Source organism: Polypterus senegalus, chromosome 7 (assembly GCF_016835505.1).
Source record: "Polypterus senegalus isolate Bchr_013 chromosome 7, ASM1683550v1, whole genome shotgun sequence".
Classification (NCBI taxonomy): domain Eukaryota; kingdom Metazoa; phylum Chordata; class Cladistia; order Polypteriformes; family Polypteridae; genus Polypterus; species Polypterus senegalus.
Window position 1 is genome coordinate 101,296,276 of NC_053160.1, and position 26,830 is coordinate 101,323,105.

The following is a 26,830-nucleotide window of genomic DNA, read 5'->3' on the forward strand; positions in this document are numbered from 1 at the left end:
AGCAAATGTTGCATTGAAAGTCCGATGTGAAATGCTTTTGTAAATGTTTTTCAGTAAGAGGATAGTGGGAAGGTGACGTCACATCAGCATGGCTACAGACAAATGTTTGTGTTGAATGGATTTGCACATGGTTGAGGAGATCCATCTCATTACAAAATGTGCAACTGAAGGTGTGAGTGGAATGAATTTGTAAGTGCTTCTTGAGAGCACGAGTTGTTTTGAAGCACTGCTGGCAATGTTCACATTACATCATTCGTTCAGTGGAGTGTGTTTTTAAATGTGCGTTGAGATATCTCTGCAGTCGGAAGGTTTTGGAACAAATGCTGCATTGAAAGTCCTGTATGGAATGCATTTGTTCAGTGGAGTGTGTGTTTAAATGTGCTTTGAGATATTTCTGGAGTGTGAAAGCTTTGGAGCAAATGTTGCATTGAAATTCCGGTGTGAAATACGTTTTTAAATGTTTTTCAGTAAGACAATAGTGGGAAGGTGATGTCACATCACTGTGGCAATCACGTGTTTGTGAACTTTTTGTGCACATACCGACATTGTCAATAGATGGCACAAGAAGGTTATCACGTGTGTATTTGAGAGGCAAGAGAACTTCGTAATGCCCATGATCCAAAGGACCGCTAAAGAGCAGGGGTATGGAGAGACGTTGGCCCGAATTGTAAACTCAAGGAGAGGCATGGCAACGTTCTCAGAAGCGAATGGAGATAGTAGTTGGAAGCATTTGGGACATCGCCACAATTTCTGCTTCGCCACCATAAACTACGGAAGTATTCATGTAGTCAGCGTATTGTTGAGCAGACTGTATGACTATGCTTTCGTGACTAAGAACAACGGACAGCACGTCGCCGAAGTTATCGCAATGTTGGCAAACAAAGGTTAAAGCCATGTTGCGAAGTTCGAGAGCAACAGTTTCTTCAATGACATTTTTCCAGAAATATACAACTGATAGAAACAAACAGTTACCTGATGCAGGAATTTGTATAACATTGAAAGATTGTTGTTTTCATGAAATACATTTGAGGCAGTGGCCATGGTAGGCAAATGAACAGTCAACGTGGCTCACAGCTGCATGTGGACTGTAGCACAGACCAAAGCGAGTGAGGATGTGTTTGGTGACATGTTGGGGGCGGGCACATGAGCAAGCAGTGCGCATGCCTCGAGAACGAGGGTGGACACAGGAGGAGGGTGAGAGTTGCCGGGCGGGACTCTGTCGTGCGTTCCTCATGACGCGGGAGGAGGGTTAGAGTGAGCAGTCGGGGCTCTGTCGTGCGTACCCCATGGTCGGGCGACTTGGTTGATTATTTATATATATATATATATATATATATATATATATATATATATATATATATATATATATATATAGAAAAGCAGCCAGAACCAAAAAGAACAATGAAAAGTCAACATGGCTCAGAGGTGCATGTGGACTGTAGCACAGATGAAAGCGACCGAGGCTGTGTTTTGTGAGTTGTTGCGTGCAGGCACATGAGCAGGCAGTACACATGCCTCAAGAGCAACAGTGGACGCGGGAGGAGGGTTACAGTTGGTGGGCGGGGCTCTGTCGTGCGTATCCCATGACGCGGGAGGAGGGTTAGAGTTGGCGGGCGGGGCTCTGTCGAGCATATCCCATGGTCTTTGAGTTGGCAGGCGGGGTCTGTGAGTTGGCGGGCCTGGCCCTGTCGTGCATATCCTCTGGTATCCCATGGTCTTACAGTTGGTGGGCGGGGCTCTCTGTCTTGCGAGCATCTTGGGTGCCCTTAGTGAATTATATATATATAGATTGTTTGCTCCTCATAATTAACATCAGGTGTACATTTGAAAATAATGAAGTAATATGTAGACTGCTTAATTTCATTCACTTTTTTATGAATTACCATCTCACTTAAGGAATTAATGAGCTCATTTTGAATTGTTTTGCCAGTGTACCTTGTATGAGTGCTGGTGCCACTCTCAACATGTTCTATATGTTGTTTCATAAATGCCTTTGTCTTCAAGCAAACAATGATCATTATGATAAAAGTAATAATACATGACTTATAATCAGACTTATTACAAAAATGCACACGAAAAGGGGGAACAATCATTTTTATTATTATTTTTTTTATGGAGAAACAAGTAGTCCTAGCCCTGTTTTGTTCCTCACATTAGGCAGGTCATTCCTTGTGGTGATTTCCAGTTGATTGTTTAGTTTCTAGTTAAATAATTTGCAGATCAATTCTGTTTCATGCAAAGTGAGATGCTGCTTTTTTCTTGGCATATTCCATGGTATACAGAAATCCACCATGTGTATTACCTAACAAAATATTTTAATAGTTATCACCTACAGGCAGATATTATTAATTCTGCCCCACAGCCCTAAGAGTGTGTGCTTTATGTTCTGCTGTTTACTAGCTGCCACTAGCTGTCAATCAGGTGTCACAGTTAAAAGTTGCTGCCCACCTTCCAATTCGTAATAAACAGACAAGCTACCTACAAAATGTCACGCTCTATGAGGGAACCAATCAAAAACCTCCCACGTAAATATAGCTACTTGACTTCTTACTGCCGAAACATGAAAAAGTGTCAAACGGAGAAGCCCTCTAACTGGCCATTTCTGCTTCGTCTTCTCCCCCACATTAGCATGTGCACACATTGCAGGGTAAGAAGGCGTGATGGACAACTATTCTTCCCTCAGTCCCAAACAAGGCAGTCTCTGCTCTTAACATACTCATACTGTCTAATGAGATATTTAACAAGGGCCATGCCTTGTGCCACCCGTGCTGAAGCAAAGAGAAGAATACACCAAAGCTTTTGGATTGGGACAGCCTTTATCTTCGTTCCGTGCTTTTTCACAGTGGTTCTGTTCTGCTGTGTCTGTTTTAAGTGCTGAAATAAATTGTATGTTTTGCCTCTTTTAACTGCTGTTGTCTTTTTGTAAACTATTAAATTTACAACAATTTGTTATTCATCTAATCTTCCATATCCAAACTAATTCCAGATAACCAACCTTTTTAATGTCTTAACTGTACACACATGACCAACTCATCAAACTTGAGTATTTGCTTGAATGTTTAACTATACTCTTTGGTTAAAAAATGTGATTTTCATGTTTGAACATCATTTTAAAGCATTAATTTGGATTAAATGATTTAATCTAGAAAATCACCCAACCCTAGTTCCATATGTCTTTCACACCATAATTATTTATTATGTGCATTAAATGTATTACAAAGAACATAATTTTGAGGACATGGAATCATATTGTCTTTCCTACCAGCTGGTGCAGACAACAAGGATGTGCAACTAATTCAAGGAGTCTCATACCTGAAAAAAAACGTCTGTTGAGGTAAGTAAGCCTGTCTTTTTCATTGACGTTTGCTTATGTACTGATTTTGGCCATTTGTATATTCTTATAGGAAACAGTATACTGTCAGAGATCATTTCTATATCTATCCCCGATTCACCTGCCACACCTATGCCAGAGGCCCCAAAGGAAGATATTGTTAGTAGTCCACAAGAGCCCAGGACGGAGCCTATGGTTTCTTCAGCAGACTTTAATGACTACAATAAGTATTGTGAACTTTGCTCAGCATCCTTCTATAGCCCCACAATGGCTCAGCAACATTACAGTGGAAAGAAGCACTCTCGTAATGCAAAACGACAAAAACTTCTAAAAGATATGGGTGAAAAGGCAGTTCCTTCTGAATCAGAGACAAACAGTGAGTTTAAATCAATTAATTTCTTTAATAATCCTAATAATAAACCTACTATAATGATTCATAGCTCATTTCAGGGTTAATTTAGCCTAAGTTATTTTGTTCTATCATCTTTTGTCATTATGAAAATGATGTATATTTTACCATCCTGACAAACTTTTTTTTTTTTTTTTGCATTCTCATGCTATTCAGACTTGATTGTTAAGACCTATATCCTTCTTACCTGGTGGTTGAATAAAATCCTCATTTCCCTGAAACTTGACAAAGCAGACTAATAGGGCTACTACTATTACTATCAACATGTGACAGCAAACCACTTTGCAGATCCTGACAGATTACTCCCAAAAAGAAGTCATTCGGTGCATTGCTCTGGAGTACCCCATATTTTAGTTTCATTACCATTAAGATACAATGGAAGACCCTTCTATGGTGGAAGGATAACAAAATATACTACATATATCTAAATAAAATTAGCAGTTTAAATGGAAAAAAGTATCTAATACTTACTGTGATATAAACAGTTTCAATAAAATTTTACAGTTTATGTAATTAGTAAAATGATACTGTTTATGAATATCATCATTACAGTGCCATCACATATGTTCCACCCCTCAATGGACATTGGTGATGTAATAATTTACTGTCAGTATTTTTTGGCTAGTTATTCAAATACCAAATGACCAACCAGCAGCACCTTTAGTTAATAGTTGAATTTGATGATTTAAGACGTTCATACAGCAGCAAACACATAAAAAACAAAGATATAGACTCACAGGACAATTAATTTAGTCAATCAAGAGATTAATAAATAAATGTATATTTTGCAGAAATTTCAAAATTAATTTAGATTGTAAGCATTTAGTTTAAGATGTTGGAGGGTGCACTAAATTGCCTGATAACAGCAGGCAGAAAAAATCCCCAGAAGCACATCTTAGCACACTGTGGTGGAATGAACCTGCGGCTAAAAGTGTCCCAAGAGTGCCCCTCCTGAAGTGGATGGAGGGGATTTTTCATTATCACATCCAGTTTTGCCACCATCCTGTTTTATGCTACAGCTTCCAGTGTGTCCAAGGTTATCCCTATTATTATTAAGTTTGTTCTGGAATTGTGTGTCTTTTGAACTCTGATTACTTCCCCAGGATACCACAGTATAGAAAAATACACAGGTTACTACAGAGATCAGAGTCCCTTTAGGATGTACTGTGCTAATGTGTTGTCAGACCAGTCCAGTTTGCTGTTTATGTGAGCCTCCCGGTAGTTGGTGGTGCTCTGCACCTTTTCCATGTTCTCTCCCTGAATGATGTCCTGTCTCAGAGGTTCTTTGACACGCTGAATATCCTCCACCAACTCTGTTGTCTTACTGATATTGAGTTGCAGATGATTCTTCCTGCAACACAAGACAGAGTCCTACACAAGCCTCCTGTACTCCGAGTCGTCTGTATTATTAATGTAGCGTATGATGGAGTCATCAGGAAAGCACTGGTATTATACTGGAAATCGGTTGTGTAGAAGAGAAACAAAGGGAGAGAGAACAGTTCCATGCTGTGCTCCAGTATTACAAACACCATCATTTCTGACACAGTCTCTAAAGCTTCACAAACTTCTGTATGTTGACCAGGTAGTCCATAATTCAGGAGATTGTGGGAATATTAAGATGCACAGCCTTAAGATTTTTCTCCACTTCATGAGGCATAATGGTGTTAAAGGCACTAGAAAAATGAATGAAAATTAACCTGACTGTGGGTGCTGGCTTTGTGCACATGGGAGTTGGCTTTGTGGAGCATGTAATTCAGAGAATTCCCCAAAACCTGTATGTTCCTGATTTGCAAACTGCTGTGGATCTGAAACCAGGGATTGGAGCTGTTTCAGGGCCAGTCTGTCAAAGATCTGCAGGATGTATAACGTATGAGCAACTGGTCAGAAGTCCTTGGGCAATTACTAGAATGATCTTTTTTTGGCAATAGGACTAAACAGGGCAGTTTTCACGGGTGCAGAACCTTCTGCAAACTCAGAGAAAGGGAGAACAGATACTGAAGGACCCCATAGAGCTGAATGGCATATGTTTTCAGCGCCCTAGTGCTGACTTCATCTGTACTTGCAGTCTTGTTTATACAAAGTTTTCCCATCTTTCCCCTCATTTGATCAGCAGAGACAGAAATGCCAGAAAGTAAAAGGGGGCTGGAGACCACAGGTGTGAGAGATGGCAGTTAGGATTTCGGACCTGCCTCAGCTTGTACAGAAAGGATAGCAATGTTGGTGAATGGATGGACTGACAAGAATATTCAAACCTGTTGAAGAACTGGTTCAGTTTATTAGCTCTGCTCTTGTTTCCTTCCTCTGCAGGTTTTACAGTCTGCTTGTGATTTTTTTTAGTTATAGTAATAAAAAAACATTGTCACAAGTTCATAGAACAGTGGAATTTTGTCATGTAGGTGTAAACAAACAGCAAAATGCTGTGACTTTTCAGTGCCACAATAAATTTCAGTTTATGGAATAGAAAGCACAGCAGCTTACATGATGTTAAGCTATGTTCAGAGTTCATGAAACCTTTTGGAATATCTCAGAAAAATAACTGGATGTAATTGGGTGAAAATTAAAAAGTCCCATCAAAATAATTTTGACATTTTAAGACCAGCTCTTTATACAAGTCATTGAATTTCAAGCTGTCTTAGGGCCATTCGACTTACAACCGCTACCGCATCTTACTGGCAAATGACACTTTTTGCCACAATAGCACCTTATGCCGTGGCTTATTCACCTTGATCTCAGTTTACTACCTAAAGTGGTTTCAGCTACGTTAGGTTGCATTTGTCTTACAATTAAAGAAAAAAGGCAATTGATCTAGATGCAAAAATGAAGGTGATCACACAGTTTAAGTGAGCATAGAAAGTGAATGTGATCGCATGTGACTTTAAGTTATCCTATTGTGAATGTTGTTAACTGCACATAGTGTACTGCTACACTCTGGCTCTGAATCCACTTAACCTCCAAAGATTTTGTGACTCAAGATGTGCCGCAAACAACACTGGACTCCTTTATCTATTAATGTTTATTATTAATAGGCTGAAATGTTAAAACAGAAAACATACAAGCGCTCAAACTCTGCCGGTACAATTCCTCCTCTCACAGTTAACACAATGAACACTGGGAGAGTCTCACAGTGATGACACAGCATAGCTCGGACAAGGAAAGGATTTGTGAATCTGGTAAAGGTTTGGCATCCGTGCAATCAAGAGTAATAACGAAACAAAATAATAAATAAAAACAATAATTTAAAAAAAAAGATTGAAAATCTACACAATGTGCCAAGAATGAAAATTAAAAAAAGGATATAAAATCAACAATATGACTTTAGGGACTTATTATACAGTACCGTACATACAATCAATTTTAAATACAAATACCGGACCATCTTACATCTAGATTGACTTACAGCCAGTCCATCAGAACTGATTATGGTTGTAAGTCAATGACTACCTGTACACTGCTGATACAGAATTACTCGCAATCTGTGGTCAGCATAGCAGATTAGGATGGTGAAATTGGAGTGTTAAGAGAGACGAGTTGTGAATTATCCAATTCGTTTCTGATAAAAGTAATTATCCCATTGCATTGTGCTAACTTGACATATAACAATATCATGCAAGAAACAACCAGTAGTTATTGATTATTCTCTAACATTGCTATGGCAGAATTTCCTATGTGATGATTCCAGCATAAATTGCTTGTTATAGGACCTGCTAGATTATTTCCAGTATGATAAAATCAAGACTTCATCTTGTTATTGTAAATTTTAAAATTGCACACTTCAACTGTGTTACCTCCTTCACTCTCCTGAGCGTTACCCAATGTATGAATACATAACATTCTTAAATCTGCTTATTTCAAGCATCAAGGAAGGAACCAGCATTTTACACCTGCATTTACACAGGCCCAGTATGGAATCACCAGTTAAACTATATGTCTTAATGATTTTTTTTGTTTATGGTTTAAACGAAGATCATATTTTTTAATTGACAGTCTGTAAGTGCTCCAAGCCAGCCTTCAGTGAATAGTGCTATTTAACAACAAACTAAACCAAAATCATTTCAACGAATTCAACTAAGTTACGTACAGCATTGAAAAAGATTATTATTCTGATGCTGCATGTAAGGTTTTTAAATATACTGTATAATCATTGTTTTGACTAACTCCTTATTGTCTTTGCTCTTCAGCTGTTGGAGTTGGGATATTCCCTTGTCCAATTTGCAGTATTACTCTGAACTCCATAGAAGTGTACCAGTCACATATGCAAGGAAATAAACATCAACTCAAGTGAGTGATTCTTCTGTTGTAATATCACTATTAAGAATTTTTGGTGCTATTCTCATTCTGCCAATTCAGTGGGATTTAATTTAATTTGCTGTTTCCCCTTTATGATCATTTAAAGTTTGTTTTGCTATTTTTGTTGTATTATATAAATGCAGTCCCTTTTTATCATCTGAATGACTTGTAGATTGTCATATATTCTTTGAGGTATCCATCTGCCTAGAATGACTTATGTTGGTTTAGTCTTGTTATTTTCTGTTCTGGGTTGTGTAAATGGTATTTAACTATTCATTGTTTGTGTCTTTGCATATCTTTTATTTCTAACATTGGTATATTATTTTGAAAAAGTACAATAAAATCTGTAATTAATATTTAACAGTTCTATAGCAAGATAGGTGCAACATATCAGAATGTGATTGCTCCATCAAGGCAAGAAAAGTCTTTCATCATTGCCACTTTTATCCCATTATGAAATTTAGAAATAATAATATATGATTCATGCTTGATTTGAGAGAATGATGATGTGGCCAGTTAGCTGTGAGTTGAAGTCATTTTAAGTTTATAGTTTCATCCATTTGAGTGAGAGTGAGAAATGAAAGCAAAAGCAAAAATTTTTTTTTAATATAGCACCCTACACAGACAAAGGAAAAGAGGCTTAATTTTCATCTTCTCAGCACGAGAAGCCGCATATGTCATTCTAAATATTTGTCCATTTTCTTAACCAGATTATCTATGACTAGTCTACTGTGGTGAGTAAATGGGCTACTCCATATGTTGATTCCAAAATAAGGTTCATTTAGTTAGTATTTGAAAACATCCACATTGGTCAGACATTTATGTGGTATAGCTAATGCATTAACACAGATTTAATTTTTGCAAAGGTAGCCTTAAAGTTGGCAGAAACATAAAAAAGAGAAGAACATAATAATAATAATAATGATCACCTTATCATATATTTACATGCAACTCAATGTGCCTTCCAAAGAGTAATCAACAAAAATGATAAAGATATACCATAGTTACTTGGATATTATCATTGATTAATATTACAATAATTTCTAATAAATGTAATATACTAAGTAGAAAATCAACCTTGGCATTGTTAAACAAAATCTAAACACTATAGAGCAAAACATACCTTCAGTCTTACCAGAAACAGGTTCATTTTGTTTTCTAAGAAAAAGCTGTATACATAAAATTGGAAAGAGAAAAACCAGAACTAATTTTCATATACATTTATATAAATACTAGCAAACTACCCACGCTTCGCAGCGGGGAAGTAGTGTGTTAAAGACGTTATGAAAAAGAAAAGGAAACATTTTAAAAATAACGTAACATGATTGTCAATGTAATAGTTTTGTCACTGTTATGAGTGTTGCTGTCATCAAGGATTTGATTATCATTATATCTTTCAATCAGGTTCATATTTGGAGGATGTGTTGTGTTCAATGTTCCGTGTTTGTCAACCGTTGTAAAAATAACAGGTTTCATTCATCGAAGTGTTCACTACCCAAATCGGTACTCGTGAACCTAAGATGTTTAACAGACAGTCCCGGTATTGAGTTGTGGGTTTGCCTGCGAATATTTAGCGGTAGCGTGTCTATGAACTTAATTTAACCTTTGCCAGTCCTGCAAAGTCAGTTCGTGTGAGCCGCTCGGAGTACATGCATCAAAGCTTCTCAGCTGTGCTTGTGCTATCGCATGCGATCTTGCGATGTCCATGGCTTTATTTAATGTTAGCTGAGACCTGGGACTTAAAAGTTGTATCTCGCGAATATCGTATTCGTCTTAGGTATGACAAACGCCAGCGGCGGTCTGTGAACCTAATTTAAAGTTAAGCTTTACACCCTGCTTTCCTATTCGTTTGCATAAGCACAGTCCTTTACCAGCAATTTAAACTCCTTTACAGTAATTTTAACTCTTTTACAAAGTGATCAAAAGTCTCGTTTATACCCTGCGTCTTCTCATTAAACTTACATCTCGCGAATATCGTATTCGTCGTAGGCCTGACAAACGCCAGCGGCAGCCTGTCTATGAACTTAATTTAAACTTTAGGTTTACACCGTGCTTTGTTTCCGAAGTAGCTATACTTATGAATATGCTTGTATGCGTCACACGCTTCATATTCTTTTGCTGCCTTCTCAATTATGTAATGCGTTTTTTGAACAGGTTTCATTCATCGAAGTGATCACTACCCAAATCGGTACTCGTGATCTAAGATGTTTAACAGGCATTCCCAGTATTAAGTTGTGGATTTGCCTGCAAATATTTAGCGGCAGCATGTCTATAAACGTAATTTTAACTTAAGCTTTACACCTTGCTTTCCTATTGATATGTGTACAAAGGCTTGTTCAGCGTCAGAGGGTTTCCGCAGTTGCTGCACTTATGAATATGCTAAGCACAGTCCTTCACCCGCAAATAAGTAGTGGCAGCGTGTCTCCCTCACCATCTCATCTTCGTTTACAAAAGCACAGTCCTTCACCCGCGAATATTTACCTTATATGGGCAGGCACTCAATTACGTGGGAGGCGTGATGATGCGGAACGCAGCTCCGCCTCACACGGCGACCGAGCTACAGGCTATGGCCGTATATATGGATTAAAGTAGATTCCAGTTATGACCGTTACGCGTAGAATTTCTAAATAAAACCTGCCTAATTTTTGTAAGTAAGCTGTAAGGAATGAGCCTGCCAAATTTCAGCCTTCCACCTACACAGAAAGTTGGAGAATTAGTGATGAGTCAGTCAGTGAGTGAGTGAGCGAGTCAGTCAGTGAGGGCTTTGCCTTTTATTAGTATAGATATACAGTATATATCTATATTTGATTTAGGCATGCGTACATGGAACACATTAAGTGGAGACAGATGTTATTAAATTCAGTAAACAGTTCCAAAAGCAAATAAAATAAAGTCCATAGCATTTTCTGGGTGTGTCCGGGGATTAAGGGTGTACATGGAGCTTTTGATGTGATTAGATGAGTGGCTGACACAGAAGAGAGGAAAACAAAAACTCCCAAGATTGGGGAAATAGGAGAAAAATATATGTATGATGTTAAACAGTCCTGGGTATGACGTTAAATTGCATCCAACCCTGCAAGCGGTCCTCCAACTTGCTGGGAAATCATGGGGGTTGGTGGCAGGATTGGCACTCCAGCCACAGTGAAAAAAAAAAAAAACTTCACACAGCTCTGATACCACAGAAAGTACGTCTTTCTACTCTCTGTGGGAGTAGCTCTGCTACAGCTGCCCATAGGAAGGCTGCTGGGGTTGGGGTAAAGCCCTTGGGAGTCCCATCTCTGGAAGAGTCAGAACCTTCGGACAGCCTTTGGGGTCAGGCCGGTTGGTGATCAAAACTGGTGTGGTGCTGAAGCATCACCTGCTGCACGGCAGCACTCAGAATACAGCACTCTCTGGGCGCCTTGTCTGTTGTCTCAGTGTATATTCTGACCACGGTGAGTGGTGTCTCGATGAGGGAGACATTTTATTTGCTTTGCACGGTGCTTGATGAGTGCCCACAAGGTGACACTACTCTGGTCATTGGTGACTTCAATGTAGCCACTGACTGACAGGGCTGGCTATGAAGATTGTGTCAGTCGCCATGGGTCTGTTGACTGTGGTGAAAGTGGCTCCCTGTTCCTTGATTTTGACTTTGCAAAAGGTCAGGGGCTTTTTGTTGTGATGTGATATTTTGCATACAAGTTGATAAATATTTTGTATGTCTTTATTTGTAACTGAGACAAAGCAATGTAATATTAGTGTTATATTATCGATAATAACAACAATGGTCTGATGGTTTAAGAACTGCTACACACCCCCCCACCCCCACCCCCACCCCTTTTTAGGGCACGTGTGACGGTGTTCTATTCCCCCATTGGTCTGAAGTATGGCTGTTTGGAATTGGCTTGTATCAGAAGCCTTTAAGTACCATGACGCCCTATTGGCTTGAGGGGCTGGACAGAAAACTTATACATTTGCTTGCTTTACCTCACCCCTCTCTCTGTCTTGCCAAATTGATGAAAGACCATCTCACACACCATGAACTGAAAAGGACAACACAATGGAGAGCACAGCTTGGCAGCCATATTGACACAGGCATGCAACCTGTTCTGAAGAAAGCTGAACACAAATGATGCCTTAACTAGAGACATTTTAAGTAACTAACAAGTCTGTGTGCCGCCTGAAACTACACATCAACATTTATCAAGTTGTATGGTTACCAATATTCAAATGTACTTTGCATATTGTTATTATTTATGAATATTATCAATGATACATTATTGATTGGTGTCTTTTACTACACCTAATTGCCTGAGGTTATACATGTAGAAGGGAAGGTGGGGAGAAGTACAATATGGTACAATACCTTATAAACAGTGGTAAGTCTGTGAGATCTGGGGCATTCTGACAAAGGCTACATATTAATAATACAAAAGGGGAAAGCAGAGTAAAATATTACTCTTATCAAGACAAAACACTGTGAATTGCTAGATCATGGTTCTAGTGCCCTGAGCCGTATCATTGGACTTGGTACTCCAGTACTGGTGGTGCGGTGAAGGAGATTGATCACATTCTCATGGGCAAACACTGGAGGCTCTTATAAAACTGCAGGTATTTTTGCTTAACCCTTTAACACTAGAATTACCAGAGCCTACGAGAAAGCTCGTAAATCTGGCCCAACTTAAATCCATTCTTACCTCTCCGTCAGTGTCTTTTGTCCTGTAAATGTGTCGATAAGCAGCAAGCAGCCTGGTATCCCATCCCCCCGCCCACCGCTGCAGTTTATTTCGCAAAGAAGTTTCTCAGTGCTCAGTGTTTATTTTCGAGTGAAGTGGTGGAGCTTTATAGGGTAAAATAGTACATCATCATTTGGAATACATATATTTCATGTGTTTTCCGTGTTAACAACAATCTATATAAAACGTAGTTAACACAGAAACGTTTTTCATGTTTTAGTAATAATTGAAAAAAATGTGGACATGAAATGTATAAGGTGTGAAGCCTGAAATACAAATATGAAATAAACACTTTCACAAAAGGTACAAGTATAACAAAACAAATGCACTTTTATTCAAGAATTTAACTGAAGAAAAAAGAAAGCAGGTTACGGTAGGCAATTGATACAACAGCTTGCATAGTCACGGTTTCAATATCAGATGCTTCCCAAATTTACCATTTTCAGTAGTGAGCTGCTCTTATTGTTAATATCATACAATAAAAGCATACATTTGATTTGCATTTGTAAATTTATAGTTAAAGTTAACTTTTTTTTTTTTTTCCAGTTTTATTCTCTCACTCACGTTTAAGCTCCCACCCATCCCCCAGATCTGACGCTGTTTTCAGATTAAAGACATAGTATAATAAACAAACTTGTTTTGTTACACCCCCTCTATTTGAAAACCGTGTCAGATCTTGTGCGCAAACGAGACTAGGACTGGGAAAACTGTGGACATGGATGTGAGTGATGTGCGTTACTGAGAATGACCGTGGATGTGAATTTTTTTTATTCAGTTTTATTCTTGAGTGCTCCTGCTCACTCTGAATTAGTATACATCTTCTGATCCATCATGTCAAAGCCACACTGACAAAAAAGAGAGACTTGGGTATATATGACATTTGGAATAATTAATTTTATGACCTGTATTTCAGAAAATGTTGTTGCACTAATGAAACATTATATTCATTTACATATCTTCATGCAGTTGTAGTTAGTGATCGCGTTTGGTTTTTTGTTCTGATCTTGTTGCTGCATGTTTGTATTTCTTTTGAATTCCAGGAGATGCAGAGGACAGCATAGTACAGAGAGGTCAGTTCCACGCTATATACAATCATCAGATTCAAATGTTAACAGATCCCACACACACCCAAGGACCGTCTTTACGACATGTGTATAAGGTGTGAAGCCAAATATCAGATCAAAACAAGTGTGCTTTTATTCAAGAATATAACTGTAGAAAAAAAAAAGCAGGTTGCGGTAGGTGGTTGATGCAACAGCTTGCGTATTGCAATGCTTAGAACTGCTGACTCCCAATCAAGAGGTTCTGGGTTCGATGCTGGCAGCTTCTCAAGTTTACCGCTTTGAATAGAGAGCTGCTATTATTGTTAATATTATACTATAAAAACATACATTTGATTTGCATCTGTAACAGCCGCTGTAAATTTATAGTGCTTTTCAAAGTTACCATTTTTTTTATTCAGTTTTATTCTCTTAGTCATGTTCACGCTCTCCTTGATCTGACACTGCTGTTTTTAAATAAAGACGTCCTATAGCAGAGGTGAACTCAGATCAGAGAAAGAGAACAGAAGCCCTCCCCACAAGAAATGTCCACTCACATATAAGAACAACGCAGCTGCACCAGGCGTAAAGGCGAAAGATGGCACCGTTTGGATACAGGACGAAGTCCAACGTCATCCTGCCAATCACCTGTCCTTGAAATAAACAGCACGGCTTACAAAGCTCGCCAACGCTACACCGTCCAGATCTAAACACTAGCATGGTGTATATGCCCAAAAAAATTCTAACTGCATTCTCGTACCATTGCTCACGTACTCAAGTGTCAGCAGGTATTTTTCGTGGCGTTACACTTGTAATTTGTGAGCATGTCCTTGACGATCAAACAGGGGAAGCTCTGCAGTATACTTGTGACTTTACACTGTAGGAAGATAAGTAAATAAATCAAGATAAATAACATTTGATCTGGCTTTTATATAAGTAACATATAAATGCTTCTTATGTAAAGACCATCACAAAACATAATCACAAACATGAGTTTGCATGATACATTGGCGAGCTCTGTAAGCCGTGCTGTTTCTTTGAAGGACACGTGATTACTGGATGATGCCGGACTTTCGCCTTTACGCCTGGTGCAGCTACGTTGTTCTTCTTTGTGAGTGGACATTTCTTGCGGGGAGGGCTTCTGTTCTCTTTCTCCGATCTGAGCTCACCTCTGTTATAGCACATCTTTATTTGAAAACAGCCGTGTCAGATCAGGGCGAACATTAGTGCGACTGAGAGAATAAAACTGAATAAAAAAAAAACTCTAACCTTTACAAGTACCATACATTTACACCGTCTGTTACATACTCAAATCAAATGAATGCTTTTATTGTATAATAGTAACAATAAGAACAGCTCACTACTCGAAACCTTTATTTTGGGAAACGTTAAGACTCAAACCCAGAACCTTTTGAATTAGATTCATCAGCTCTAACCAGTATACTACCCGATAAGTCAGGACAACAAGCAACACTAACCTAATTTCTTTTTCTTTAGTTATAGTCTTGGGGGAAAAAAGTGCATTTGTTCTGTTATACTTGTATCTTTTGTGAAACTGCTTATTTGATATTTGGACTTCAGTCTTCACACATTATACACTTAATGTCTACATTTTGTTGTTAGTACTAAAACATGGAAAAGGGTTTTCTTTTAGGTATGTGTTCAACATTTCTGTCATCCTACACTGATAACAGATCTTTGTGAACACGGAACACAAGCGAAATGCATGTGTTCCAAATAACAATATTTTTTTTTAGCCTAGGTACCTGACACATTGATAAACAAGGATTCATTTGGTAGAGGATTTTGCAGTTTCTCCGGTAGTGGGTAGGGGTGGTATAGCAGGCTGCTTGGGATTATTGACATATTTACAAGACAAAAGACGCTGAATGGAGATGTGCAAGTGGATTTTTTTGGAATTCTAGTGTAAATTAAAAAAAATTATTGGCTAATTCGCAAATTAGAATTTGACTTTGCGCCTTGGGATAACCTGGATTCAGCAAGGCCTCCGAGAATCAAAAAACTTTGGGAACCACAGCTGTAGACAATTTACATCCTTTTTCGGTAGTCCTGATTAGGAGAGCATTGCAGTAATCTAGTCGGCTAAATATAAACATGTGTATTCATTTTTCAGCATCTTTAAATGTTAGAAGAGATCGCACCCTGTCAATGTGCCTTTAGATAGAAGAAAACAGTCTTGGTAATATTATTAATATGTGATCTGAAATTAAGATCAGAGTCAATAATAACACCTAAATTCTTAACCTCTGGTTTGATTCGCAGTGTCAGAAGATTAATTTTGTTTCTAAGAATTTCACTTTGTTTATTGCTGTCAATAAGTAACAATTCTGTTTTTGCCTTGTTTAGTTTCAGAAAATTCATACTAATTAATTCTGTTACACTAGAAAGGCACTGGATTAAAGGGTTTAGAGCCTTTGGGTCATCAGGTGCCATGGTTACAGCTGTGTGTCATCAGCATAGCTGTGGTAATTTACATTGTATTTTGATATTAATCTGGCCTAACGGAAGCTTGTAGAGTGAAAATAATAATGGTCCCAATATTGATCCCAGTGGTACACCATATAGAATATCATGTATTTGTGATGCATAACTTCCATAACTAACAAAGAATTTCCCTCCAGTTATATAAGATTTAAATAAGCCTAAAGCACTACCCAAAAGCCCTTACCACTGGCTAAGGTCGTTTATAAGAATCTATAGTATTGAATGCTGTGCTCAAGTCCAGCAAAAGAAGTACAAATATTTTATTTGCATCTGCATTAATTAGCAAATCATTTACTAATTTAGCTATAACAGCTTTAGTACTATGATTAAATCTAAATCCTGAGTAAAATAAAATTTTTATTCAAATAATCATTTAACAGCTGAAAAACTACTTTTTCTAGTATTTTACTTGGCTAAGGCAAGTTGGACATTGACCTATAACTGTCTAAGACAGAGCAATCAGTGTTATTTTGTTTAGGCTGGGTTTTAATTTTCCGCAGTTTTTTTGAAAGAATCTGGGAAAATGCCAGAATATAATAAACAATTTACTATGTCAAGAACATTTTTGATAAGTAGATCAGAAAATTCTTTATAAAGAAGCTTGTAGGAATGGGGTCTAATACACAAGCGGACTGTTACTGAGCGATTACTATTGGAAGCTCTGATAAACTAATTTTAGTTGAGGCTCAACAAAATTTTTCTTTGAAATCAGTTTTACAATAAGTCTAATATTATCAATCTTTGTGAAGATTTTGTAGTATATTTTAGAGCATTTATCTGATGTATTCAGTGCTAATGGATCTGGGTTTAAAAAGCGATCAACTGTTGAAAATAAGCTCTGGATACATTACAGATACCACAAATAGACGCTTTTAGTGTGGAGGAACTTGATAAACCTCTGCCGTTTTTAGAATTACTAGATGCTATAAAGTCACTCCAAGGCGGGAAAGCAGCAGGCTCTGATGGCTACCCTGCAGAATTTTACAAGAAATTCTCCGCTCCGCTAGCTCCCCTCCTATTAGCAACATTTACAGAAGCCAGAGATAACCAATCTCTTCCTCAAACCTTTTGCCAAGCACTAATCACTGTTTTTCCAAAACAAAATAAGGACTTATTACACTGTGCATCATACAGACCAATTTCACTTCTGAATAACGGCGGTAAAATACTCTCTAAAATCATAGCTAGAAGGATGGAGAAAGTGCTCCCCTCGGTAATATCACAAGACCAAACTGGATTTATTAGGGGCCGACACTTATCTTCAAATCTTCAACGCCTGTTTAATGTAATATACTCACCAACTAAATCAAACACCCCAGAAATATTATTATCATTGGATGCAGAAAAAGCATTCGACATGATTGAATGGAAATACCTTTTTACTACATTGGAGAAGTTTGGGTTTGGCCCGAACATTTGTGCATGGATTAAATTACTGTATACTAACCCAGAAGCTTCAGTTTGCATCAACAACATTTGCTCAGACTACTTTAAACTAGAACGTGGTACTAGACAAGGATGACCCTTGTCACCGCTGCTGTTTGCGATTGCCATTGAACCACTGGCAATACATTGTCGAAATACTGATCAGATAAAGGGGATTAGCAGAGAAGGACTGGAACAGAAAATCTCATTATATGCAGATGATATGGTACTGTATATATCGGACCCAGAAAATTCTGTGCCTGCAGTCTTAGCAGCACTCACAGAATTTCAAAAGATCTCTGGTCTCAGAATTAATCTGAATAAAAGTGTACTCTTTCCAGTGAATTCTCAAGCATATAATATTAGATTAGATACCCTACCTTTTATCATTGCAGAACAGTTTAAATACCTAGGTAAACATCACAAGTAAACATAACGCTCTTTATCAACAAAATTTCACCGTCTGAATGGAAAAAATTAAACAAGACTTGCATAGATGGTCAACCCTTCATCTCACACTAGCTGGAAGAATTAACACTGTTAAGATGAATATTCTTCCTAAGCTCCTTTTTTTATTTCAAAACATTCCAATATACATTAATAAATCATTCTTTAGGCAATTAGATTCAACAATAACCTAATTTATTTGGAATTCAAAACATCCACGCATCAAAAGAGCGACCCTACAAAGACAAAAGGCAGAAGGCGGCATGGCTCTACCTAACTTCCAGTTTTATTACTGGGCAGCAAATATACAGGCAATAAGAACCTGGACACAAATAGAAGAACATACACAGGCTTGGACCGCAATAGAAGTAAAATCCTGCAGTACTTCTTTGTATTCCTTGCTCTGTGCTCCAATAAACACACGTTATCGGCAATACACAAATAACCCAATTGTGCTCCACTCACTTAGAATCTGGAACCAATGTAGAAAGCATTTTAAGATGGAGAAGCTTCTATCTGTGGCACCTCTGCAAGAGAACCACCTCTTTCAACCTTCACAAACATATGCAGTTTTAATATCTGGAAAAATTTGGAATTAACTTGCTTAGAGATCTTTATATAGACAACGTCTTTGCATCCTATGAACAATTACATTCCAAATTTAACATTCCAGCTACACATTTCTTTCACTATCTTCAAATCAGGAACTTTGTTAAACAGAACCTTCCAGATTTTCCTCATCTTGCACCCTCATCCATGCTGGAAAAATATTGCTCAATCTCAAGGACTTAGACTCCATCTCTACAATATATAAAATCATTTTACAATCCCTCCCTTTCAAAGATCTAAGAGGACACTGGGAAAAAATCTCTCAATTAATATATCAGAAAAGGAGTGGAAAGTAGCAATGCAGAGAATTCACTCGAGCTCCATATGCGCAAAGCATACAATTATACAACTCAAAATTATATATCGAGCACATCTGTCTCGACTAAAACTCTCAAAATGTTTCCAGGGCATGATCCAACCTGTGAACGTTGCAACCAAGTCCCAGCCTCACTGGGTCACATGTTCTGGGCCTGCACCAAATTAACATTATTCTGGACAAACATTTTTAATTACCTCTCAGACAGCCTTGGACTCACAATAACTCCTAACCCATTAACAGCTGTGTTTGGGGTTCTTCCAGAGGGGCTTAAAGTAGAGAAAGATAAACAAATTGTGATTGCATTCACTACACTGTCGGCACGCAGACTTATTCTGATAAACTGGAAGAACCCAAACTCTCCTCTTTTAAGTCAGTGGGAAACCGATGTGTTATATTATTTGAAATTGGAAAAAATCAAATACTCAGTTAGAGGATCCGTACAGACATTTTTCAAAACATGGCAGGATCTAATCAGTAATATTTTAAAATAAGTTCATGAAGCACAGAGAATTTATTATTTTAGGTATGTTTGCAAGCCTTAAATTTTACGTCGTTTGGCATGCTCTCTCTCTCAGGGGTGGGGATCGATCTGGTCTTAAATCAATTTTTCTTTTTGTAAAAACTTGATTGCTTTGTAAGGATTGCAATAAAATTAAAAAAAAAGAAAATAAGCTTTGGATTTCCTGCGCTGTTATTAATAATTTAGAAAAGTAAAGTCTCTCTCTAAAAGCTCTAATGAATTATATTTAGTTTTATGTTCATTAGTTTCATTTTTCTCTATTGTAATTTTTAAGTTTTTCCCTTTTAAGTTTACAGACTGTGTCAGTGTTTCACAACACTACAACTGTAAATAACTTCTTAAAATGTTTTTCGGGTGCTACCTGGTTTGCCATGAACCATATCTTTGCATTAAAATGCTCTACCATATTATTTACATTGCTGCCTGCATTGGAAAAGCCAGTGAATTCAGGCTATTAATTATATTATGAAATCTTGCAGCAGCTGTGGTGTCAAAATAACATCACTTAACAGTAAAGTTCTCTTTGGTTTTAGTCACAGATAGTGCTGCTGTGTAAATAAATAAATAAATAAATACAGTAATGATCAGAGATGCCGATGCCCAGAATCTGTGTTATGTTAATATTAAGCCCCTTTGCTATTACTAAATCCAGGGTGTGGCCCCCTTTATTTGTTAGCTGGGTGATATGCTGACGAAGATCAAATGAAATCAGAAGGTTCATAAATTCTCTTGCCGTGCCATGCTTAATTGGGTTATCATGTGACTGACTTGGCCATTGAAGAATTTTCCACTTCTTTGCTTTAATTAACTCTTGGGTTGCTTTGGCTGTATGTTTTGGGTCCATCTGTATCATGAAACGCCGCCCAATCAATTTGACTGCATTTAGCTGGATTTGAGCAGACAGTATGTCTCTGATCACCTCAAAATTCATTTGGCTGCTTCAGTCCTGTGTCACATCATCAATATACACTAGTGTCAAAGTGCCACTAGCAGCCATGCACGGCTGATGATGTGATATGCTTTGGATAATGAGCTGTTCCACACCTTCTCCATACTTTTTCCTTGCCATCATTCTGGTAGAGGTTGATCTTGGTTTCATCTGTCCAAAGAATATTTTTCCAGAACTGTGCTGACTTTTTTAGATGTTCTTTAGCATAGTCCAATCTAGCCTTTCTTTTCTTGAGGCTTATGAGTGGCTCGCACCTTGCAGTGCACCCTCTCTATTTACTTTCATGCAGTCTTCTCTTTATGATAGACTTGGATATCGATACACCTACCCCCTGGAGAGTGTTGTTCACTTGGTTGGCTGTTGTGAAGGGGTTTCTCTTCACCATGGAAATGATTCTGTGATCATCCACCACTGTTGTCTTCCGTGGATGTCCTGGTCTTTTTGTGTTGTTGAGTTCACCAGTGCTTGCTTTCTTTCTCAGGATGTACCAAACTGTAGATTTTGCCACTTGTAATATTGTAGCAATTTCTCAGATGGGTTTTTTCTGTTTTCGCAGCTTAAGGATGGCTTCTTTCACCTGCATGGAGAGCTTCTTTGGCCGCATGTTGTCTGTTCACAGCAAAATCTTCTACATGCAAGCACCACACATCTGATCAACTCCAGGCCAAATTTTATCTGCTTAATAGATAATGACATAACGACGGACTTGCCCACACCTGCCCATGAAATAGCCTTTGAGTCAATTGTCCAATTACTTTTGAGCCCCCGAAATGAATTGATTGTGTTTAAAAAAAATGCTTTAGTTGCCTCACATTTTTATGCAATCGTTTTTTTCAACCCACTGAATTAAAGCTGAAAGTCTGCACTTCAACTGCATCTGGGTTGTTTCATTTAAAATTCATTGTGGTAATGTACAGAACCAAAATTAGAAAAAAGTTGCCTCTGTCCAAATATTTATGGACCTAACTGTATATTATAAAGGATTAGAAAAGGGTGTAAAAAATCTTACATTAGTACAGTACATTATGAATATTTAGGCATGCCTTATAATTTAGCAATTTCACCTACTCCAGTCTTTTGTCAAGATATTTGTTGCATTCCTATAGATCCAAAAGTCCCCAAAACAAATACAACATTTTGTCAGCTTCACCAATGTAGGTGTTTTATTAAAAAACAGCTAGAGGGCTGGCACCAATTAACAGTTTGTTTAAGAAGACTGCAAACTTTGTTTGGACCCCTTGATGTTGAAGTAGCATTTGTCTCGTTAAAAGAATTATGTTTTATGTCCCCTGTGCCTTGCCTTATAAAAAGAAAATGTCCTTCTTTACAATTGAGATCAAAATCTATGTTACTTTTAATGGGGTAGGAGCAACGCTGTTTTCCAGACACACAGTGCACCCATATGATTTCCTATATTTGAGAAAAATTATATCGTGGGCAATAGAAAATGATTTGCTTTTAAGTTACCTTTAGAAGTGTAGTAACATTGGTTAGGTAAAAAGGAATAGGAATATTGAAAAAGTACTTGAGTACTTTGAATTTTCTCAGTCTTTCCAAATCAGATTTGCAAAGATACATGATCATACTACTTATATGTGAAATAATTAAATCTGTTTCTGTTTCTATTTGTTTGAAGTGGACTTTGGGAAGAGCCATGTGATTTTAGCAAACCCTTTCTAATTTTTTTTATATTGCCATCACACATTTTAAAATTGTTTTCTTGTACCAAATAAAATATATCTGTGCAATGGAACTGCCATAAAGCTATGGGTCAATTGTCAAAGAAAATATTATTCAATATGGAGTCTTAACAACAGTGGCTGTATGTTTTGACCATGAAAACATGTTTAAGTGCTTGTGGTGTGAGTGAAGTATTAACGCACTGGCGGACAGATCCTAATTTCTAGTTGAATATTAAGTAATCAGTGAAGTTCTTACTGTAATTTTGAGTAGCTATTATATATGTAAAGCAAAAATACATATTGTAAAATATAAATATTTGTATTTGTTGCTTTATCATTTTATGTGTTTATCAAATGCCATTACCAAAGTAAATTTTAAAGATCAAGACAAAGCTTACATTTGTTGTTTTGTTCTTTTTAAAGCGCTACCACCAAGGCAGGCATAAATCCTGTTTTCTCTTAAAAATACCCTTGCAGCTACAGTTTTCTATCTATGCTTGACTCTTTCTTTCTTAATTTTTAAATTCAGAAATAAACTATGTACATGACTAATTTACATATTTCAACGCCTTTTTATTTTCAGCATAAAGCAGTTTTCTGTTTTCAAGTAATCATTTACTCTAGTCAGACAATTAAAAAAGATTAGTGATATTTTTTTTCATTGTTCACAGAAATGTTATTGTTACAAGGAAAGGTGGTACATGGGCCTCTCACAAAAGCACCCCATTTCACTCTGCCAAGGTTGCTACAATGTCCTTTATTGCCATCCTGTTTTTTGACAAACATGTTACTTGCTTGTGAGGACCTGCTGGTCAGGGTGTAATGGATGGCAGATGCTGCTATGCCATGACTGATAAAAAGGGCAAACACGGCCACATAGTTGCTTGCTGTGAAAAGGACCCAAAGTCCAATTCTTTTCCTCTTAGCGCCAGGTGCCACTGTGCTTTTATTGTCAGCCACAACATAAAGCTGACAGGAAAAGAGCAGCAGCGTGTGCTGCTGTTTTTTCTGTCGGCAGTATGCACAATATGCAGTCATGTTACTGCTTGCCTTGAGAAGGACATGAAGCCCAATTTTGTGGCAGAGGTAGCCCACATGTCAAATTAATGGGCGGTTTTACGCATATCACTGAATAAGCTGTTGATTCAGACTAAAATCAAGGTTCAAGTTCCAGGGGTTTACAAGTTTTTTGCATCACAGATAGACAACCCTTACCGTTTTAAATATATATAATAGATAGTTAATGCAGGTAAAGTTTGCATAAACAGTTACTGAACAAATAGGGTCACCAATTTTTTTAATGTGATTTGAAATATTATAAGGTTTTGATTATGAAATTTTTGTAACAGCTTCTTACATGTTTTTATTAGAAATTGGTCAGAGGTCTGAAGACATAATTGGCTTTTTCTGTTTTATGTGTTTCTCACTGTCATTGGCCAGTTGTTTATTAGGAATATTGTATCCTGTAATTAATACTACAGAAATATAGCATTACTACAGAAAATGTGTGTAGTAAGTGTCTATGGCTTTTCCCCCAAATATTGTATTGCAGTTATTATGGATTATAAAATACACACCCACGTATTTAAAAGCACGTTAGTAGTTTTTATTGCAATTTTAGAAGAAAGAAACATATCCCAATAGCTTTCCCCTACACAATATTGCCATTTTTGTCAAATTATTCGTCACCCACTATATATTAGTAAATGCGCAGACAGGCAGCCAGCCCAAAGTGCATTCCTGCTGGCCATCGAGGCTTCCCTGCGTAGCCAGAGATGCCGAACATGCGCCAAGAGCAGCCACAGCACGTAACAACAGACGTTTTATGTTGATTTATGTGTCAAACCATTGTTTTGTGTGCTTTCCAGAAAACTGAGTTTTTTGGAAATATCTTCAGCCCTCAAAGTGTTAAAATATATATTTTTCAACAATAACACAGGGACACAGTTGAAAAATTGTAAAAGGCAAATTACATGTAAATATCAAAGTTTTTCATAACACAAAGAACCACAGACACATGGAATAAAAACCTTTGAATCTTGATTTGGTGTTATTTTGTATAGTCTAAGAGAATAGGACTACTAACATGTTGGGTTGAATGGCCTGTTCTCATCAGAATTGTTCTAATGTTCTAATTTGTGTCTGTTTCAGGCTTGATTATTGACTGTGGGTAAAATATACATAAAGTTCAAATTTCATTAACAGCAGAAAGTCAAAAATAAAGAACATTATTGAATGATCCTGTTTCTTTACATGCATTTCTTATACAGTACATCCAGGTCCAGATTTGAAGTATTACATAATTAATAAATGCATTAATTTATAAATATTCCTTGACAAACTATCTCAAATATGTAAAAATCTTTAATTCAATCTATGTATAGTAGATCTCACATATCCTTCTTTTTTCCACAGGGAATCCAAGGTTTCTAACCTGATTAAAGATTCAAAAAAGAAGGTGTATGCTTCTTTTCAGGAAGAACTGTCTGATTATGTCCAGGTTCAGAAAGCTAGAGGGCTGTCACCTAAGAACTATGTTACAAAAGGAAATGAGAAAAATGAAACAGAGGAGTATGACGAAGAATGTGACAAAGGTATCACAAGTTATTGCTCATCTTCCACTTTCTCTCCTTCGGGTTTGTTCCATCAAGGAGATGGCAACAAAAAATGCCGTAAATTGAAAGTTAACCAGCGATGTAAAATTGAGAGATCTGTGGATACAGTCAATTTTGGTTTTTTACCTAAGGACATAAGACATGGTCCCTGCAAAAGCAGGGGTGCATTTGTTTTCTCTCCTAGAAACACATTTTCTACATACCCTGGTTTTCAGGATAAATATTATGGCTCACCAATCCCTCCATCAGCTCAGGAAAAACTATCTCAGACTGGGGAGAGTATGGAGGCAACTCTTACTAAATGTTCTAGATTTGAACATCAGAATGTCTATGACCCTTCTGCTGAGTCATTGGTAACTATTAACCCATCCTTCAGAAAAGACTCTTTAAATAAACCAACTACATATTTCATTACTAACATATACTCATCTACTCAAGAAAATATATTATCATCACAGCCTTCATTTGGAATAAAACCACCAAGAGATGTGAGTAAAGTGAATGATAGTTTTATCCTGTCACAGTTTTTGCAAAGTGCAAAATGTCCTTCCACCAGGGAATCTAATGGTAGTTGTCAAGGCAGTAGCTCAGATGCCAATGACAATTGCTATTATGACCAGGGAAGGAGATCAAAAAGAGATTTTCCAGAGAGTTCAAAGTCTGAGAATGATTCTGATACAGAAGAAAAGACACCACAAAAAAAACATAAGCACAATCACTCTGATTCAAAGAGAGGAGGTGAAGTGAATGGGCAAAAGAGAGACAAATCTAAGCATAGGAAGGAGAAAGAAAGCAGATCAAAGCACAGGAAGGATAAAAAAAAGAAAGAAGAGATGGATAGCCGAACAGAGGAGGAAAAACTTTGGGATGAATCAATTATAGGGCTGTAATCAAAGAGTTGCTATTCTTATTTATTTAACATAACTGCTGTAATTGTTTGACTCAGGTGAAAAACTTGTATTCTAAGTGTGTGCCGTTGATAGCTAGTCCTTAGGTTCAGTGGACAGGTAATAACATTGTATGCTGTCTGTGGAATCATGAAACCCTCTTACAAATAACAGGTAAGCATAATAAAAAAAAACTGTTTTTTTTTTCATGTTTACTTTTCATTTGTATTTAAATATGAAAGTTTTGAAATCCATGCAGCAAACATTGAGTTTTTTCTTATAATATTAAAGTAAAATATGTGCACACTGTCCTTTTTTTCCTGCATGTATTTACAATACAAGGAATGTTTGAGATGTCTTATAGGTTAAATTAGTAAAACTGCAACACTGCTCAGAAATATTAAAAGAATACAGTATGTATAAGGAATTGCAACATAATCAATAAAAGCCCAACATAAAGCAATGTTAGAAAAGTTTATGATGAGAAGGGCCTTGTGGTTATGAACAAAAACGTAAGGAAGTCAAATGTAAAATTTTACAATAAGCCCTGTGAGGATGAATTAACTGTGGGTTGGAGACATAGGAGGAAGGATGATGAATACTTGGGAAAAGTAGTGTGCTTTTGTGGTGGTGAATGGAATTGGTTACTGAGGGAGGAAGACGAGTAGTTGTAAATGGATTCATGAGTTAGAAGTCTCCATAAATAGATTTTTGTTGCTAAAAAATTGCATTAGTTCTGTATGGCATCATGGCTGTCTTCAGGGACATGACAGTTGAAGACCGTGCATTGGGGACAGCCAGCCAGCTTTTGAAAAGGTAATGATTGTTAAGTCCGTTGTCTATATATCCAGAGTGTGCCCATGTATATATATATGTGTGTGTGTGTGTATATGTATATATATATATATATATATATATATATATATATATATATATATAAAGCAGGGGTTCTCAAATTAGGTCCTGTAGGGCCACAATGATTGCATATTGTTGTTCCAATCCAATAAGCCAGTTATTTCTTGCTGCTGAAGCAGTTACTGCTTAAGCAACATTTTTGTGCTTTATGGTAGGAAAGTTGCTTGTTAAGGGT

At 37.2% G+C, this 26,830-nt stretch overlaps 1 protein-coding gene across 1 annotated transcript in view; it reads left to right on the plus strand.

The window, feature by feature from the left end:
- Positions 1-26,620, plus strand: part of zmat1 (zinc finger matrin-type 1) — a 77,528-nt gene extending 50,908 nt beyond the window's left edge. The window contains exons 5-7 of the mRNA XM_039759103.1: positions 3,405-3,707; positions 7,919-8,018; positions 24,654-26,620. Coding sequence (XP_039615037.1) covers positions 3,405-3,707; positions 7,919-8,018; positions 24,654-25,743 — 1,493 coding nt within the window. The 3' untranslated portion in view covers positions 25,744-26,620. The remainder of the gene's footprint in view (positions 1-3,404; positions 3,708-7,918; positions 8,019-24,653) is intronic.
- The last annotated feature ends 210 nt before the right edge of the window (positions 26,621-26,830 follow it).